General features: G+C 41.7%; 1 protein-coding gene across 2 annotated transcripts; it reads left to right on the top strand.

Moving 5' to 3' along the window:
- The first annotated feature begins 7284 nt into the window (after positions 1–7284).
- CCDC190 (coiled-coil domain containing 190) lies at positions 7285–16264 on the top strand. 2 transcript variants are annotated; one of them, XM_019986825.2, is made up of 4 exons: positions 7285–7561; positions 9342–9540; positions 14322–14448; positions 14951–16264. In XM_019986825.2, exons 2-4 carry the CDS (start codon positions 9345–9347, stop codon positions 15528–15530), a joined length of 903 nt encoding a protein of 300 aa, XP_019842384.1. In that variant the 5' UTR covers positions 7285–7561; positions 9342–9344; the 3' UTR covers positions 15531–16264. The 2 variants fall into 2 exon arrangements, with proteins under 2 accessions (XP_019842384.1, XP_019842393.1); XM_019986834.2 differs by having other exon boundaries at positions 7287–7561; positions 14325–14448.
- Positions 16265–16803: the final 539 nt, after the last annotated feature.

Below are 16803 nucleotides of genomic sequence, written 5' to 3' on the forward strand. Positions count from 1 at the left end.
ATTTCCTGTTTGGTTTAATTTTTAATATATGGGTTATTTACTTATTTTACTGGAGTATAGTTGATTTAAAATACTGTGCTAGTTTCAGGTGTACAGCAAAATGATCCAGTGAAAATTTTTCATATTATTTCCCATTGAATAGGGTTCCCTGTTCTATACAGGAAATCCTTAGTGCTTGTCTCTTTTATGTATGAGAAGGTGGGACCAGCAGGGCCTCCAGTGCTCTCCGTTCAGTTCTCTGGGGGAGGCCTTCCAGGGCAGGTGCCCACCCTAAGAGTGGCACCAGCCAGATTCCCCACACACAGATCAGCGCCATGGCTGGTCTATGGGTTATTTAGAAGTGTATTATTTTATTTCCAAGTATTAGGGGAATTTTCAAGATATCGTTCTATTTTGATTTATAATTTTGTTTCACTGTGGTCAAAGAATAAACTTTGTTATTTCAATACTTTTATTAAAACATTTTATGACCCAGAATATGATCTATCTAGATAAACATTCCTGTGCACTGGAAAAGAATGAGTATTCTGTGGTTTCCAGGTGGAATATTCTATAAATGTCAATTTGGCCAAGTTAGTTAGTAGTGTTGTTTGTTTCTTTAATCCTTACTAATTTTCTTTGTGCAAATTCTACCAACTACTGAGAAAGAAGTGTTGAAATCACTGACTATAACTGTGGATGTATAGATATTTCCACACATTCCTATCTGTTTTGTGTTATGTATTTGGGAGTTGTGCTATTAGAAGCAAAAATATTATGGATTTTCAATATTTCATGGTGCATCATTGAGAGTCATCATCATTGAGAAATGACTCTCTTGATCATTGTTTATATTCTTGGTTCTGAAGATCATCTTTTTATGTATTAGTGTGTGTGTGCATGTGTGTGCACTCAGCCACTCAGTCATGTTGGACTCTTTGCAACCCCATGACCTGTAGCCTGCCAGGCTCCTCTTTCTGTGGGATTTTCCAGCCAAGAATACTGGAGGGGATTGCCATTCCTTTCTCCAGGGATCTTCCTGATCCAGGAATCAAACCCATATCTCCTGCCTCTCCTATATTGGCAAGTGGATTCTTTACCACTGAGCTACCTGGGGAGCCTGTGTATTAGTATAGCTAACCCTAATGTCTTTGGAGAAGGCAATGGCACCCCGCTCTGGTACTCTTGCCTGCAGGATCCCATGGACGGAGGCGCCTGGTGGGCTGCCATCTATGGGGTCGCACAGAGTGGGACATGACTGAAGCGACTTAGCAGCAGCAGCAGCAACAGCAACCCTAATTTCTTTAAATTAGTGTTAACCTGGTATATCTTTTCCCACTTCTATTCTTCATCTATTTGCATCTTTATCCTGAAATTTTGTTTTGTTTTGATGTGTTCTCAGCATTATATATTGTGGCTCTTGTTCTTTAATTTGGTCTGACAATTTCTGGTTTTTATCAAGTGTTTATATTTATTGTGATTCTTAATAAAACTAAGTTTAAATCTGTCATCTTGCTTTTTCCTTTTTATCTACACTCTTCCTTATTTTCTCATTCTTTTTCTGACTTATTTTAGATCCAATATTTCTTATGATTCCATCTATCACATTTGTTAATTAATTAGTTATAATTCTTTGATATATTATTTTAGAGGCTGCTTTAGAGTTTAGAGTATACAGCTATGACTTATTACAGTCTGCCTTGAAGAGATTTTATACTGTTTCATACATAGGGTAAGAATCTTATAACAGTATACTTCCATTTCTTCCCATTTGAAATGTATACTATTGTTGTCATGTGTTCTACTTCCTTACATACTATAAATCTCACAATACATTATTGCATTTTGCTTTGAACCATCAATTATATTTGTTTAATCCCAGCCTTCTAATGTATTCCCCCCCTTCTTCACCTTTGGTAATCATAAGTTTGTTTTCTGTGTCTGTGGGTCTATTTCTGTTTTGTAAATAAGTTTACTTGCACATTTTCTTTTGTACCTTTTTTTCCCCCTTTTAGATCCCATATATAACAATATATATTTGTTTTTCTCTGTCTGGCTTACTTCCCTTAGTACAATAATCTCTAGGTCCATCTATGTTATGAGAGTGTTATGAAACACAAGTTCAGGTCATTTGCCCAACGTTCAGTGAGGCCAAACTAACCAGTGTCAGAGCTTAGAGCAAAGGAAGGTTTATTGCAGGGTCAAGCAGGGAGGACAGGTAGCTCATGCTAAAAAAACCCCAAACTCCCTGATTGTTTGGGAAGAGAAGTCTTTTTTTTTCAGTTGTGTTGGGTCTTTCCTTATTGTTCTAGTGCAGAGAGGATGGGTACTCACCAATTGTGGTGAATGGGTGGATTCTGGTGGTTTCTCTTGTTGCAGAGCATAGGCTGTAGGTGCACAGGCTTCAGTAGTCAAGGCACACTGCCTCAGTAGTTGCGGCTTGTGGACTCTGGAGCTCAGGCTGGAACTATGGCATACGGGATTAGTTGCTCTGTGGCAGATAGAATCTTCCTGGACCAGAGATCGAAGCTGTGTCACCTGCATTGGCAGGCAGATTCTTATCCACTGCACCACCAGAGAAGTCCTGGGGGTAGTTTTTATAGAGAAAATTTGGGGTGCGAGCTGCAGGGTATGTGACTGTCTTCTGATTGGTTGGTAGTGAAGGGAAAAGGCCATGTTCCAGGAACCTTGTGATCAGCCTGAAGTTACCATTCTCCACCTGTGTGTTAGTCACTCTGTTGTTTCTGACTCTGCAACCCCATGGACTGTAGCCCACCAGACTCCTCTGTTCATAGGATTTCCCAGGTAAGAATACTGGAGAGGGTTGCCATTTACTCCAAGATTGACTACGCCAAAGCCTTTGACTGTGTGTATCACAATAAACTATGGAAAATTCTGAAAGAGATAGAAATACCAGACCATCTGACCTGCCTCTTGAGAAACCTGTAGGATCAACCTAGACAGCATATTGAAAAGCAGAGATATTACTTTGTCAACAAAGATCCGTCTAGTCAAGGCTATGATTTTGCCAGTAGTCATGTATGGATGTGAGATTTGAACTATAAAGAAAGCTGAGTGCCGAAGAATTGATGCTTTTGAACTGTGGTGTTGGAGAAGACTCTTGAGAGTCCCTTGGACTGCAAGGAGATCCAACCAGTCCATCCTGGGTGTTCATTGGAAGGACTGATGCTGAAGCTGAAACTCCAATACTTTGGCCACCTGATGTGAAGAGCTGACTCATTTGAAAAGACCCTGATGCTGGGAAAGATTGAGGGCAGAAGGAGAAGGGCACAACAAAGGATGAGATGGCTGGATGGCATCACCAACTCAATGGACATGAGTTTGGATAAACTCCAGGAGTTGGTGATGGACAGGGAGGCCTGGCGTGCTGCAGTTCATGGGGTCGCAAAAAATCGGACAGGACTGAGTGACTGAACTGGACTGAAGCCATCAACTGTATTTTACAGAGACTTAAGTGATAAGAGAAACCATCTTTATATTTACCTAAGTAATTTGCCTTTCCTGGACTCTTCATCCCTTTGTGTAGATTTGAATTTCCATCTAGTGTAATTCTCTTTCTGTTCAAGGACAGCTTTAACATTTCTTGGACTGTACATTTGTTGATTAAGAATTATTGATGCTTTTATATGACTGAAAAATTCTTCAATCTGCCATTGATATTAAAGATATTTTTGTAGAGTACAGAATTCTAAGGTTCCCCCCACCCAAGAGCTTTAAAAATCTTGTTCCACTAGCTTCTGGCTTGAATTGTTTCTGACAGAAAGTCTGCTATAATTCTTACCTGTGTTCTTGCATAATGTGCCTTTTTTCTCTCTTGTTGTTTCTAAACATATTTCTTTATTACTTTTCTATAAATTTGATTTTATATGCCTTGGGGTAGTTTTATTCATGTTTCTTCTACTTTGATTCCATTGTGCTTCTTTGATCTGGTACTCTCCCCTGCTCCTAGCTGCCTTGGTCTTTCTGGACTTCCATTTCTGGTCTTCTTAGGAAATCCATTGCTTGGCTGTCCCCTCTCCATGATGTGACCTGGAAATTCTTTCTAAGCAGTAAGCTGGGGCAATAATAAAGGTCCCTTGGTTTCTTTCTACTTTCTCAGGGAGCATCATTCCACTGCTTCACATCCTGTGTTAAAAATAGACCACATTATTTCATAAATTTTGTCTGATTTTTCAAATTGTTTCATATGGAAGAGTGAATCCACTCCCTGTTACTCCATCTTTGCTAGAAACTTGGACTAATGCTTACTGAACATCTACTATGTACCAAACACTTTGCATTCATTCTTTCATTAAATTCTACCAGAATCCCTATGATGAAGATATTATTAACCCTTTTCATAGATAAGGAGACTAGGGGATATGGCAGCATTAATGAAAAAAAGTCATATAACTTATTAAATGACAGAATGATTATTTGATCTCAGATGTATTTGACTACAAAAGAATGCTACTTCCATATAATACAGGGACAGAAAAGTATATGAATGTGAATAAATAACATCCATTCTGTAAAATTCATTTTAATGGGCAATTTAAACTTCTTTTCCCTAGTGATGACAGCAGGTCCATGATACAGGAATTAGAGCTTTATAATTCAAATCATTATCTTTTTCATTTGTTCTTGTCCCTTAATGATATCAGAGACAGATTCTACACTTTTCTGGCCACGTTGGCTGTAAAAAAACATTCCAGTCCACTTTGAAGTTCCAATCTCAAATAAAGTTTAAAGCCTTTGCTCAGTGGACTCCAAGTGACTTGGAGAAGGGGAACAATATAGTTTTTGTATAGCTAATACTTTTGCAGTGCTGAGGTATTACCAGTCTTTCCTCGATCAGTCATAATCCATGTGCTCCTGCTGTGCTCTGCTTTTAAGATATGTTGCTTTTGTCAACTTAAAAAATATTCACAACCTGAAAGTTGACAGTTATGTTTTATTCAATGAGAATTTTTAGGACTTCAAACCCAGGAGACAGCATCTCAAGTGAGCCTGAGAGATCTGCTCTGAGGAGGCAAGGGGAAGAACAAGGTTACAGAGATGTTTTTTAACAAAGGGCAGGTGATCTGAACATCAAAAGATTATTGTTAATGAAAGAAAACCAGATATCCCAAGTTAAGGAATTTAGCACTTTCCTATGTATTGGAAGATGCAAGAGTCTGGACTCACTGAAATCATTCCTTCTCAGTGCTCCTGGTTCAGGGTCCTGTGTTCTTTCACATCCTGAGCTCCCTTGGGGCTCACTGTAGGGACTGGCTGCAGTCTGATGCTTGTGAGATTGCAGCTATTTTTCTCCTTTCCAAGAGCCCGAAGAGCTCACTAGCCCACACTGGAGAGCTGCTGTCACTGATGACCGTGACATCCATATTTATTGATATTTTTATGAGCGAAAAATCACCTTTAAATGGATTCCTTCTGTCACTACTCTCCCTTGCCCTGCCTGTGGTTCTATGCCTGCTCTGAGTAAAGAACTACCTTATCTGACCTAGAGTCTTCCAAGGGCAATGCCATGGTTTCTGCTCCCTACATAACCTCTGTGCTCCTTCACATGAAGCAAGGAAATGCTAGTGTCCTCTTTGACACACTAAGGGCCAACAGGAACTAAGATGGGTTTGGCTACCATTCCTTTCGCAGGCTCACACACTAATGTTCGTTCTTGAATTATTTCTGCATGCCTTCCCTTCTCAGCTCTTTCTCTCAAGATGACATGAAGTAACCAAGGTTTTCTAAGAATCCCTCACTATCAGCTTTGGTGGCAACAGATGGCTGGGATGGGGGCTGATCTGTGGTTCTGCAATTCACCAAGTCTCCAGCTGGGGAAGGAGGTGTCTGTCTCTTCTTGTGTTCAGTTCAGTTCAGTCACTCAGACATGTCCAACTTTTTGCAACCCCATGGTCTGCAGCACGTCAGGCCTCCCTGTCCATCACCAAATCCTGGAGTTTACTCAAACTCATGTCCATTGAGTCAATGATGCCATCCAGCCATCTCATCCTCTGTTGTCCCCTTCTCCTCCTGCCTTCAATCTTTCCCAGCATCAGGGTCTTTTCAACTGAGTCAGTTCTTCACTTCAGGTGGCCAAAGTATTGGAGTTTCAGCTTCAGCATCAGTCCTTCCAATGAATATTCAGGACTGATTTCCTTTAGGATGGACTGGTTGGATCTCCTTGCAGTCCAAGGGACTCTCAAGAGTCTTCTCCAACACCACAGTTCAAAAGCATCACTTCTTTGGCATTCAGCTTTCTTTATAGTTCAACTCTCACATCCATACATTACTACTGGAAAAACCATAGCTTTGATTAGACAGACTTTTGTTGGCAAAGTAATGTCTCTGCTTTTTAATAAGCTGTCTAGGTAGGTCATAACTTTTCTTCCAAGGAGCAAGCGTCTTTTAACTTCATGGCTGCAGTTACCACCTGCTGTGATTTTGAAGCTCCCCAAAATAAAATCTGTCACTATTTCCACTATTTCCCCATCTATTTGCCATGAAGTGTAGGCGTGACATTTTCTGGAACCCCATTCCATTCATTTAAATTCTGGAGGTGAGAGAATTACCTCATGGGAAGAAATGGGAAAGGCATTACCTCCTACAGAGAGAATAATAGATTTCCTCTCCATTTTGCCAGTAATCTCCTTATAACAGCTTGTTTGCTAGGTGATGACTGTGGGAAATAGGGTCTGTTTAGCTGCCTCTCAGTAAGCTCTGGGGGAATTAATAGGTCCCAGTGTTGGCAGTTCTCTTTAGACTGTGGCACATTAATGCCTCTTGTTTTCAGACGAAGCCTTAAGGCAACAGTGAGAATCCCATTTAATATCTTGTTCCACAATCAATAGTTCAGCTTGCCTTCTATCACAGAGTCCAATCTATGATAACAAAAGTTGATTTAAGTTTCAGTTTGCTTGTCTGTTGTGACAACTCTGAAAACCTAAAATAAGCACTGAAGAACACGCATGGTTAGAAGGCTGGAGAAAGTCAGTACAGAATGTGATCATACAAAATAAACAAATTAGTCTCCTGCACAAAATGTGTACAATCTGACCAAAAAAAAAAAAAAAAAACAGAGTGCCTTCTTTTAGAACCTGATCTTGTTTCCAAGAAGTAAGGACTGGACACTGTGAGGGAGGTGGGGAATAATATGGCCAAAGAAGAAGGAAAAGAGTGGAAGGGGGTGGGGAGAGAGAGAGAGATTCTGAGAACACAGTAAGACACTCCTTGGTTCCATTCTTGGCTCCCATGGATACAGCCGAGAAGGAGCACTGTGGGCCCGTCAAGGGGAGGGCTGGAGGCTGGCAGGCTTCCTTAGCTCACGGAGCTATTTCAAGCTCTGGGATCGGTGCCCACATTCAGGAACTTAGCATTCCTGATGAGGGAGGTGGCATGGAAGAGTGCTTTCAAGTGTGTTCAGCATTCTCCCCACAGCCCTCTCCAAAGTTCCCTCTAACCTCCCCACCTCCCTAACACCAAGCTCCTAAATTTATTGAAGAAAAACAAGCTCATTTTCAAAGTTCAGCCGGGCATAGCAAAAGAAGCAGGCAGCATTCTCACAGTGAGAACCCTGGATTTGTAGGTAAGTGCTACTCACTATGTTCTTTAATAAAAGTTTAGTCTACATTTTAGACTAAAAGCTAGCTGTCTTAAAAATTTCTCTCCTGTGTCCTGACTTTATCCTCCCTTGTAATGCTAAGATTTTTCCTCTGTTATTATCAACAAAGCTTTATTAAGAGTAATCTATTTGTATCCTGGGCACATATTGTGCATCTAGTCTGAGATGCATATTGAGAAGGAAGCAAAGAGGAGGAAAGATGTGTCCCTGCCTCTTAGCACAGCACAGTCCGAGGAGGAAGATGAGCTCCTTTCAGCTATGCAGACTACTTGTTGGATGCTTGTACTGTTTTGTAACCAACAGATCCCACTTTCCCCACTTTTTGAAATAGTGATTGTTCACATTTGGCATGTACCATTTGACTCCAAATGACTCAGTGATGAATCTGCCTGCCAATGCAGGAGACACAAGAGATGTAGGTTTGATCCCTGAGTCAGGAAGATCCCCTGAAATAAGGAAACGGCAACCCACTCCAGTATTCTTGCCTGGAGAATCCCATGGACAGACGAGCCTAGCAAGTTACAGTCCGTGGTGTCACAGAGTCGAACATGACTTACCGGCTATACAACAACATTAGACTCCAGAGTTGTAAATCTGAAAGTTCTTTGAAAGCAGGAACTGTGTCTCATTCACCACTACCCTTGGCCCTCAGCATAGCACTTGGCACATGGTAGGATTACAGGCCGCATGGACCCTCATGTACATAAATTAATGAATTGAAGGGGCTCCAGAATGGCTCTGTCCTAAGTCCCCAGATCCTCCCCAGGGCCCTGAGAAGGCTTCTGGGGAGTCTTTAAAGAACAGTAGAAGGAACTTATCTCATAGGGTGAATAATGGCTTATATCTGTAAGGTGTTTAATTTTTGCCCTAAAATTTATTCATGTACTTTTCTCTTGATCTTTATAGCAACCTGATTGGGGGTTGTATACAGAGCCTATCTATCACTCTTTTATTGACAAGGAGACTGAGGCTCAGAGAAATGACTTTGACCTAGATACTTCCATGTCACACTAGAAAATCACATTACTGTAGGTCTGATAAATAAAATATTATCTGCTATATCAGTAAACAAAGATTGCCACAGTTATCAGAAATTGCAGTCAGCACCACTACTGAGCTGGTTAGCCCTGAGGGAACTCAGGAAGGAAAAAATATCTGCTATCTAGCAGCTATCAGATTGCAGTCATGCCACACAGTGAGCCCTGGGGAAACTCAGAACATGAAAACACAGGATACTAGCCCCAGATAGCTGAGGTGCAGAGTAAAGGAATGATTTCAGTGAGTCCAGGCTCTTGAATCTTCCCATACAAAGAAAAGAGCTAAATTCTTTAGCTTGAGATATCTGGTTTTCTTTTATTAACAGTCATCTTTTGTTCCCACTACCTGCCCTTTGTTGCAGACTCCTATGTACTTTAGCGATATATTAGGATATATATATAGTTATATAGCACCTCCTCTTCGAAGCAGCTTTCTCAGGGTTACTTGAAAGGCTGCCTCCCAGGCTTGAAGTTCTAAAAATTCCCACTGAATAAAATATAACTCTCAACTTTAAGGCTGTGAATAATTTTTTAGTTGACAGGGAAAAGTTTTCTAACAGTGTAACTTAATCTGACTGGGCAGCTATGTATTCAGAAATACTCAGGATTCAAACACTGATTTCCGATAAAAGCCAGGGTCAGGGTCCCCATTCTGCTTTATCAGGTCTGACACAGCACCTGAGAGAATCTTGTTTTATTGCCTCTAGATCATGAAGAGAATGGAGAGGCATATGGTCAGGGGACCACTGCATAAGCACTTCGATCTGGAGAGGAAAAGTGCAAAGCAGGCTGAAGCCAGACTCAGCCAAAGACTGCAGAGACTAGAGGATATATGCCTGTACCACGTGAAGTCACTGACCAGGGAGCAGAGACAGCTCCAGAAAGAACTGCAGAGGCTGCAGCAAGGTAAGGCTTCCAGGATGGGGAGAGGCAGAGCAGGACAGCTAGCCATCCGCTTGGCTGAGGCGAGAGTAATACCCCCTACTTGGTGATGAGGGCCCTTTCAGAGACTGGACACTCAGTAAGAGGACTTTTGATCTCAACTTGGATTTTAGGCTTCCCACCTTTCTCTCCCTCAATGATACAGCTCCCTGGAGCAGTGCGCATGCAAACCTTCCTCAGCTAACACTTCTCAGGCTCCCAGTTTTTCAAATGAGCTCTCTCTGACTTAAAGCTTTAGTGTTCTACTTTCTTATATCTGGGTTGATTTGGTTTCATTTCTTTTTTATGCCTGGTCAGCAAACACTCTCTGAGTAACTATTAATGTGCAAGTCATCTTATGAAAAGGAAGTAAAAACAAAAAAATTCCCCGGGATTAGTAACCAGAGAGCATGTTTAACAGTGGCTGACCTCTGCTATGGCTGAGCACAGAGCACTTGGCTATTTCCAACACACCAGACTGAGAGTCAGATCTTCCTTCCCTTCTTCTGCAGAAAGTGAATTTCTCAACTTATCCTTCTTGTATTCCAAAGTGTATTGACATGAGAGCTTGCAGATTTTGCTTAGATAAGAAAATTTTGCAAAAGCAATTGCTGTGTATTGGTACTATGATTTCATTGTCTTCTTAAGCCAAAGAGCAAGTATTTCTGTCATTTCCCCAAAGAGGTATCTTTACCCAGAAGCTGCGAGTTCACATTCTTTATAATAATTCCCTCCCATAAAACCTTCTGTTGCCAATGAATAATCCTTTCCAAATGTACACATTATTTAGAAGACTATCCAATGAACATGGACTATACAGTTTAGTAATTATAACAAAATTAATGCTACTAACTTCAAACACCAATTTCTGGTTAGTACGCTATTGATCTTCACAGAGGGAAGGGCTACACAATGATATCCAGAATCTCAGACCTTCCAAAGCTGTCTACACCATTCAGTAAAAAAATAAGGAAATAAAACTGGCTGCTCAGTGATTGTATCTTTGTCCATTAAACTGTGGTGGCTGAGAATACAGACTTTGGACCCACACTGTCAGGGTTGAAATCCTGACTCTATCACTTACCAGCAGTGAGACCTTGAGCAGCTTACTGGACCTGCCTCTGCCTCAGTTTTCTCCAACATAAAACGTAATTGATGTTTCTTACCTCATGGAGGCATTTGAGGATACAGTGAGCATTTGAAACAGTACCTAAATACAAAATAAGTGCCATGTAACTGTTTGCTGTTATCAGTCAATCAGTAAAAGATTGTTACAGGATTAAAACTCTTCCACAGTTTTGTTGAAAGTTGCCATAGTTATACAATTTATAGAAACTGTTTTTATTTTTCCCATAATAAAATAATCATATTTTAATATACAGCATAGAATGGATCTATCTCAGCTCTTCACACTATAATCCCTTCTTACTTAAGGCAGGGGCAGGAGCCCTGAAAATGATATAGCATGTTCTAGAAGAAAGTCAGGTATCACAATTCAATGTAAAATCATTTAGATCTCCATAGCTGATATACGGACACAAGGGCCAAGAGTAATATCCAGAGGTCTAGCCTATGATTTATTTCTAAGCTCCAGCTTTGGGTTTTAAAGAGGAGTAACTGAGCAAGTGACTGAACTCCTCTGGTTTAAACCTCCCTGTCTGTAATAAATGGTTAAACCAAACTAAGGATGAGAGCTCACAGGATGGAAAGGAATCTCAGAAACCATTTGGTCGAACCCCACTTCATTTCTCAAAAAGGTTATTGAAGACCAGATACTTATTCTCAAAGTGGTGTTCCAAAGATCATGTTTGAGAGAGGTGGCTGTCTTTGGTGACTAGAGAGTCTGCCTGATAGACAGGGGGTGTGGAAAGAGTCTGGGCAGAAGGCAGAAAGCTTTGATTCAGGGGTCTCTGTCTCTGTGTACTTTAGAAAGTCACATCCTCTCTGTGCCTCAGATTCCTTGAGCATAAGACTAGAGAAGAAGGAAGAAAGCAATATGAATTAAGTCTCAGTATTTATCAGGCACTGTATTAGACAATAAATTCCCATGATTCATTTAATGACCTTGTTGTTGCTGCTGCTGCTGCTAAGTCGCTTCAGTCGTGTCCGACTCTGTGCGACCCCATAGATGGCAGCCCACCAGGCTTCCCCGTCCCTGGGATTCTCCAGGCAAGAACACTGGAGTGGGTTGCCATTTCCTTCTCCAATACATGAAAGTGAAAAGTGAAACTGAAGTCGCTCAGTCGTGTCCGACCCTTAGCGACCCCATGGACTGCAGCCTACCAGGCTCCTCCGTCCATGGGATTTTCCAGGCAAGAGTACTGGAGTGGGGTGCCATTGCCTTCTCCAAATGACCTTGTTACTGAGTTTCAACTATATGCTAGTTGGTGGATTGCTTCAAATACATATTCCCAGTCCTCATCTAGAGAGATTTGCATCAGTAGGTTAGGAATCAGGCTCAAAGTCCACATTTTTAACTGAGTTGACACTAAGGCAGATTACTCAGGAACAGGTGATTCATGGGCCAAACTTTACAAAACACTGTTACAGCAACCCCAATAGAGGCAAGAATACAAATATGAAAAGCATGGTCTGTGCCCTCAAGATGCTCACATGTGGACTAGAAGGTAACTATGCTCACAAAAAATTATATCAGAAAATACTAATTGCTAAATTTGTTTACAAAGTAGAACAGAAGCATGGGAAGGTTCCCATGTCTATTAAAAGGGCTCAGGCAAGATGTCCCAAAAGACGCAGGGACGCAGGGTATGAACAGAATCTCAGAGGGGTAAGAGGATGAAGATGAGTGGAGGAGGGGTGGTGGGCAGTTTGTCATGAGAAGACATGGAATGTTTCTACACACGGTAAGAACAGTATGTATGAATGTGCATACATGAGGATGACATGCTACAAGTCGCTCAGTACTGGAGGGGTGTAAGGGGTGACCAGAAGGGACAGGTGTGATATTTAGAGGCAAAGCAGAGCAGGCAGGGTCTCCAATCATGAATAGCTCTACAGATCTTACAGAAGAGTTTAGATTTCACCCTATGGGGTTTGGAAATGGGGAGATTACATGTCCAAATGAGATAAGGATCACTCTGGCAGCAAACTTTAAGGTAGACCAGATAGAAGGATTCCAGAATTCAGACCAGGGTTTAAAAGCCTAAACTAGGCATTCGTCACGTAGGAAAAAAAGTGAGTATATTAAGATATTTGGAAAGTGAGATAGCATCTTAAGGGGGCTGGCATTTTGAGATATTTAGAATGCAGAATTGTCAGAGCTTTATGATTAATTACATGTCCAGCGTAAAGAAAACCAGAGTCAAGAATATACTCTCTGGCACAAAGTAGGCACCCAAACATTCCTGTTAAATTGGATAACTAGATGGGGACACACACACAGACACACACACTCAAGACAACAGAAGAAGAGGGACCCCAAAAGGACCCCTCTTGCCTTGACTACCTCACCAAGAAGTTATCAGATGAAAGAATATTAGGAGTTTAATATAATTTAGAGGCCCTTTATCTGGTCACATTTCCTTTGCCTGGTGCCTACCAACGCCAGTGTTGGTTTAGGGAACTCACTTTCCTTAGAGCAAATGAGTGCAAGACTTTCAACTCCAAGTGACCAGCTCATGAGATGTCTTGAAAACAAACCAGGTCCTCTACAGCAGCTATGACTACAAGATTCTGAAACACTAACTCAAAGAGAGAAAAACCCACTTACTCACGGCCAGCAGTTGCAACTCTTGGCTCAGGTGGGTAGGAGGTCACACAGTCGAGGCGGATGTAACAGCAGGATCCCAGCTTTGTGTACGGCTCACACCCAGTCATTTTGATTTGAGAACATCATGCTTGCCAAGTAAAACATTCAGACAAAACCTCCATGGTCCCAGCCAGTTTAAACCTCTGACCTCAGTGTTTCTAAATCCTCTATAACATATTCTAGGTAAACACTGGAGAACTGCCTTAGGTTTGCCTGTTTCCATTCCTCATGCTAGATCAGCCTGTTGGGTAATGTGATCCAGTGGTATTCATATATGGTTTCTTTGCCCAGAGAACCAGGTCTAGGCATTCTTTTCCTTCTTCTCTTACTGTGTTAGTTTTTTAGGGCTACCCTACCAAGTTGCCATTAACTAGGTGGCTTAAACAACAGACCTGTGTTCTCAGAGTTCTGGAGGTCTACAGTCCAAAACTAAGGTACTGGCAGAGTGGTGCCTTCTGAGGCTGGAAAAGAAGGCTCTGTTCCAGGCCTCTCTCTTTGGTTTGTATGTGGTCACCTTCTCCCCATGTCTCTCCGCTTCACCTTCCCTCAACCTGTGTCTATATCCTAATTTCTCCGTATTATAATGACACCAGTCATACTGGTCAACAGCTCACCCGTATGGCCTTATCTTAATTATCTCTGTAAAGGCCCTGTCTCCAAATAAGGTTACATTCTGAAGTGCTGAAGATTAGGACTTCTACACGTGACATTTGGGGAGGAAAGAGTTCAACCTGTGTATGTGTGTGCCAAGTCACTTCAGTCATGCCCGACTGTTTGCGACCCTATGGACTGTAGCCGGCCAGGCTCCTCCGTCCATGGGATTCTCCAGGCAGGAATACTGGAGTGGGTTGCCATGCCCTTCTCCAGGAGATCTTCCTGACCCAGGGATCAAATCTGTGTCTCTTACGTCTCCTGCATTGGCAGGCAAGTTCTTTACCACTAGCGCCACATGGGAAACCCACATTTCAACTCATAGCACCTATTAATTAACTCAAAGCAGATATCATCAAGAAAAAGCTCTGCTCTTACTTTGGGAATAGAAGTCAGAAGAGACCAGAAGATGTTCTCACGCTTTCATCACAGGGAGGGCAGAAGCACAGAGCTCTGCAGGCTAACAAAGCTAGGTAAGACAATGCTTATTAAACTAATGCATATGCCATTGAGTCCTTCTTTCAACTGACCTCTTTAAATCATCCTCCCCCTGAGAAAGTGCTGCCCTTTCCTTCTTAAGGAAAATGCTGCATTTAAAATAGATAACCAACAAAGAACTCCTGTATAGCACAGGGAACTCTGCTCAGTGTTATGTGGCAGGCTGGAAGGGAGTGGAGTCTGGGGGAGCATGGACACATGTGTATGTACGGCTGTGTGGCTTTACTGCACACCTGAAGCCATCACAACACTGTTAAAGGGCTATACTCCAATCTCCAATATAAAAAGTTTACAAGAAAAAGAAAAATCATTTCCCCACATTGTTGCCATCCATTCTCACCCTTCATCCTCTGTTCACCCACGTTATTACCTCAGTTAAGATCACACAAAAAGGAGCCAGGGTCTAAAAATTTGAAAATGCTAAATATTAGCTCTTCATCAGTTTTGAGAGAACTTTTTTCTTATCTCCTTTCCCAGTGCACTGACAACAAATACGACCCAACGAAGATCCAAAACCAAGTCCCAGATGCCTCCTTTCCATCACATTGGTCCCAAGGACCCCATGAAAAGCAAACAGCAGGCACTATCTCAAAATAACAGAACTTCCCACTTCATAGAAGAGAAGCTGCAAGCCCAAGAGAAAGAGTCCATAAACCCACCAAAAGGAAAAGGCTCCAACGAGAGCATCTCTCTTCTCTGTCACAATCAAGACGTCTCCACCCACACTGTAGATGGAAGCCCCGGTTCCGGCCCAGCTGGTGACAGTGAACCAGGGCACAGTGATGAGACCAGATCAAATGATGCCAGCACAAGACCAGACCACAACCCTGCAAAACAAACGCCCCTGGATCCCGTGGAAGGTGGAGGAGACTTCAAAGATAAGCCCCAAACATCAACCTACTTGGAGTTGTTTGAAAAGGCCAGAAAAGCTCATTACCTCCGGCACCGGGTCCCCCCTGAGTCTGAGAGATTGCTCAGCATTGCGGAGATCTTCGGGCACAAGGAATCCTCACAGTCCAGGGCAGAAAAGGGATGTGAGAACAGGGTGACCATCTAAGTTACTTCATCTTTAATCGTCCACTCTATCCCCATAGTATCATGTGTCATAATTACTTTAGCAACTGAAGCAAACAATACAAATACATAGATATAGATTTTATTTTAAACCTTAGTCTTTTTTGCCTTTTATGGGAGTATAATGTTTCACTAAATGAGCAATGCTAGGATGAAAAACGGAGAGATGAATCTTCTGAAGCCATTCAAAGCAATATACGCATATTGTTAACGTTACCAAGAATATGAATCTACATTGATCCCTAGACTTTTCCTGAAAGGTAAAATATTAAGGGACCTGCTTACATATGCCACCCTTTTCTTTTTTTTTTTTATTATAAATGTATTTATTTTAATTGGAGGCTAATTACTTTACAATATTGTATTGATTTGCCATACATCAACATGAATCTGCCACAGGTGTACACGTGTTCCCCACCCTGAATCCCCCTCCCACCGCCGTCCCCGTACCATGCCTCTGGGTCATCCCAGTGCACCAGCCCCAAGCATCCTGTATCCTGCATCGAACCTGGACTGGTAATTCATTTCACATATGATATTATACCTGTTTCAATGCCAGTCTCCTAAATCTTATAGGAGGTTCTTACGGTGCCACCTGCTGGCAAAATGGTGTGGCTCTTCTGTTTGTTTCAGTTTTACATGTAAAGGTAAGGCTAGGAGGTCAGTTGAAAATATGTACATAATACAGTCTATAAATAAAACTTTCTCTCCCATACAGTTCTATGTTATTTTTTGAAGCCCTTTCCTTACTTCTTTTATTTCCAAATAGTTCCATTTTGGTTTTCTCATTCCCAGTTTCAACCTGCTCTTATCAACCTTTTTGGATCCTAATAAAAAAAATAATTAACAGTTTATAAGAAATGTGCCCCCTCTAACATTTTCTTCCAAAACAATGGGAGAAGGCAGGACAGGAGCAACAGAATTGACTGATGAATACCTGATTTATTTACACTGGCCATGACCGGGCTGACAGGGTTAGGAACACCAGATGTGGAGAACCTCCTGTGCAAACTTCCAAGCCCTTTATTGTGCTCTTTCTCCTTGTCTATCTCCATTACAAGCACCCTCCACAGGGGTGGAGTTCTCAAAATGATTTATCCCACTTCTGAAAGGCTCTTTTCTCTGTGCTGACCATAACTTCAGGACAGAGCTATTACCAAGGCATCAAGGACTTAGCCAGAGCCCAGCCCTCTCCTCCACTTGATTAACTACCCCTGTTCCAAGTAAACCTCAGTCTCATGAACTTGAGAAATAAG

The sequence above is a fragment of the Bos indicus genome, chromosome 3, assembly GCF_029378745.1.
Source record: "Bos indicus isolate NIAB-ARS_2022 breed Sahiwal x Tharparkar chromosome 3, NIAB-ARS_B.indTharparkar_mat_pri_1.0, whole genome shotgun sequence".
In the NCBI taxonomy this organism is placed as follows: Eukaryota; Metazoa; Chordata; class Mammalia; order Artiodactyla; family Bovidae; genus Bos; species Bos indicus.

Excerpts from the sequence above, each read along its gene's own strand:
- CCDC190 (XM_019986825.2), top strand. The coding sequence starts at position 9,345 with ATGAAGAGAATGGAGAGGCATATGGTCAGGGGACCACTGCATAAGCAC. Across the intron at positions 9,541-14,321 it reads ACTGCAGAGGCTGCAGCAAG|CAGATATCATCAAGAAAAAG; the intron begins GTAAGGCTTCCA and ends ATTAACTCAAAG. Across the intron at positions 14,449-14,950 it reads CTGCAGGCTAACAAAGCTAG|TGCACTGACAACAAATACGA; the intron begins GTAAGACAATGC and ends CTCCTTTCCCAG.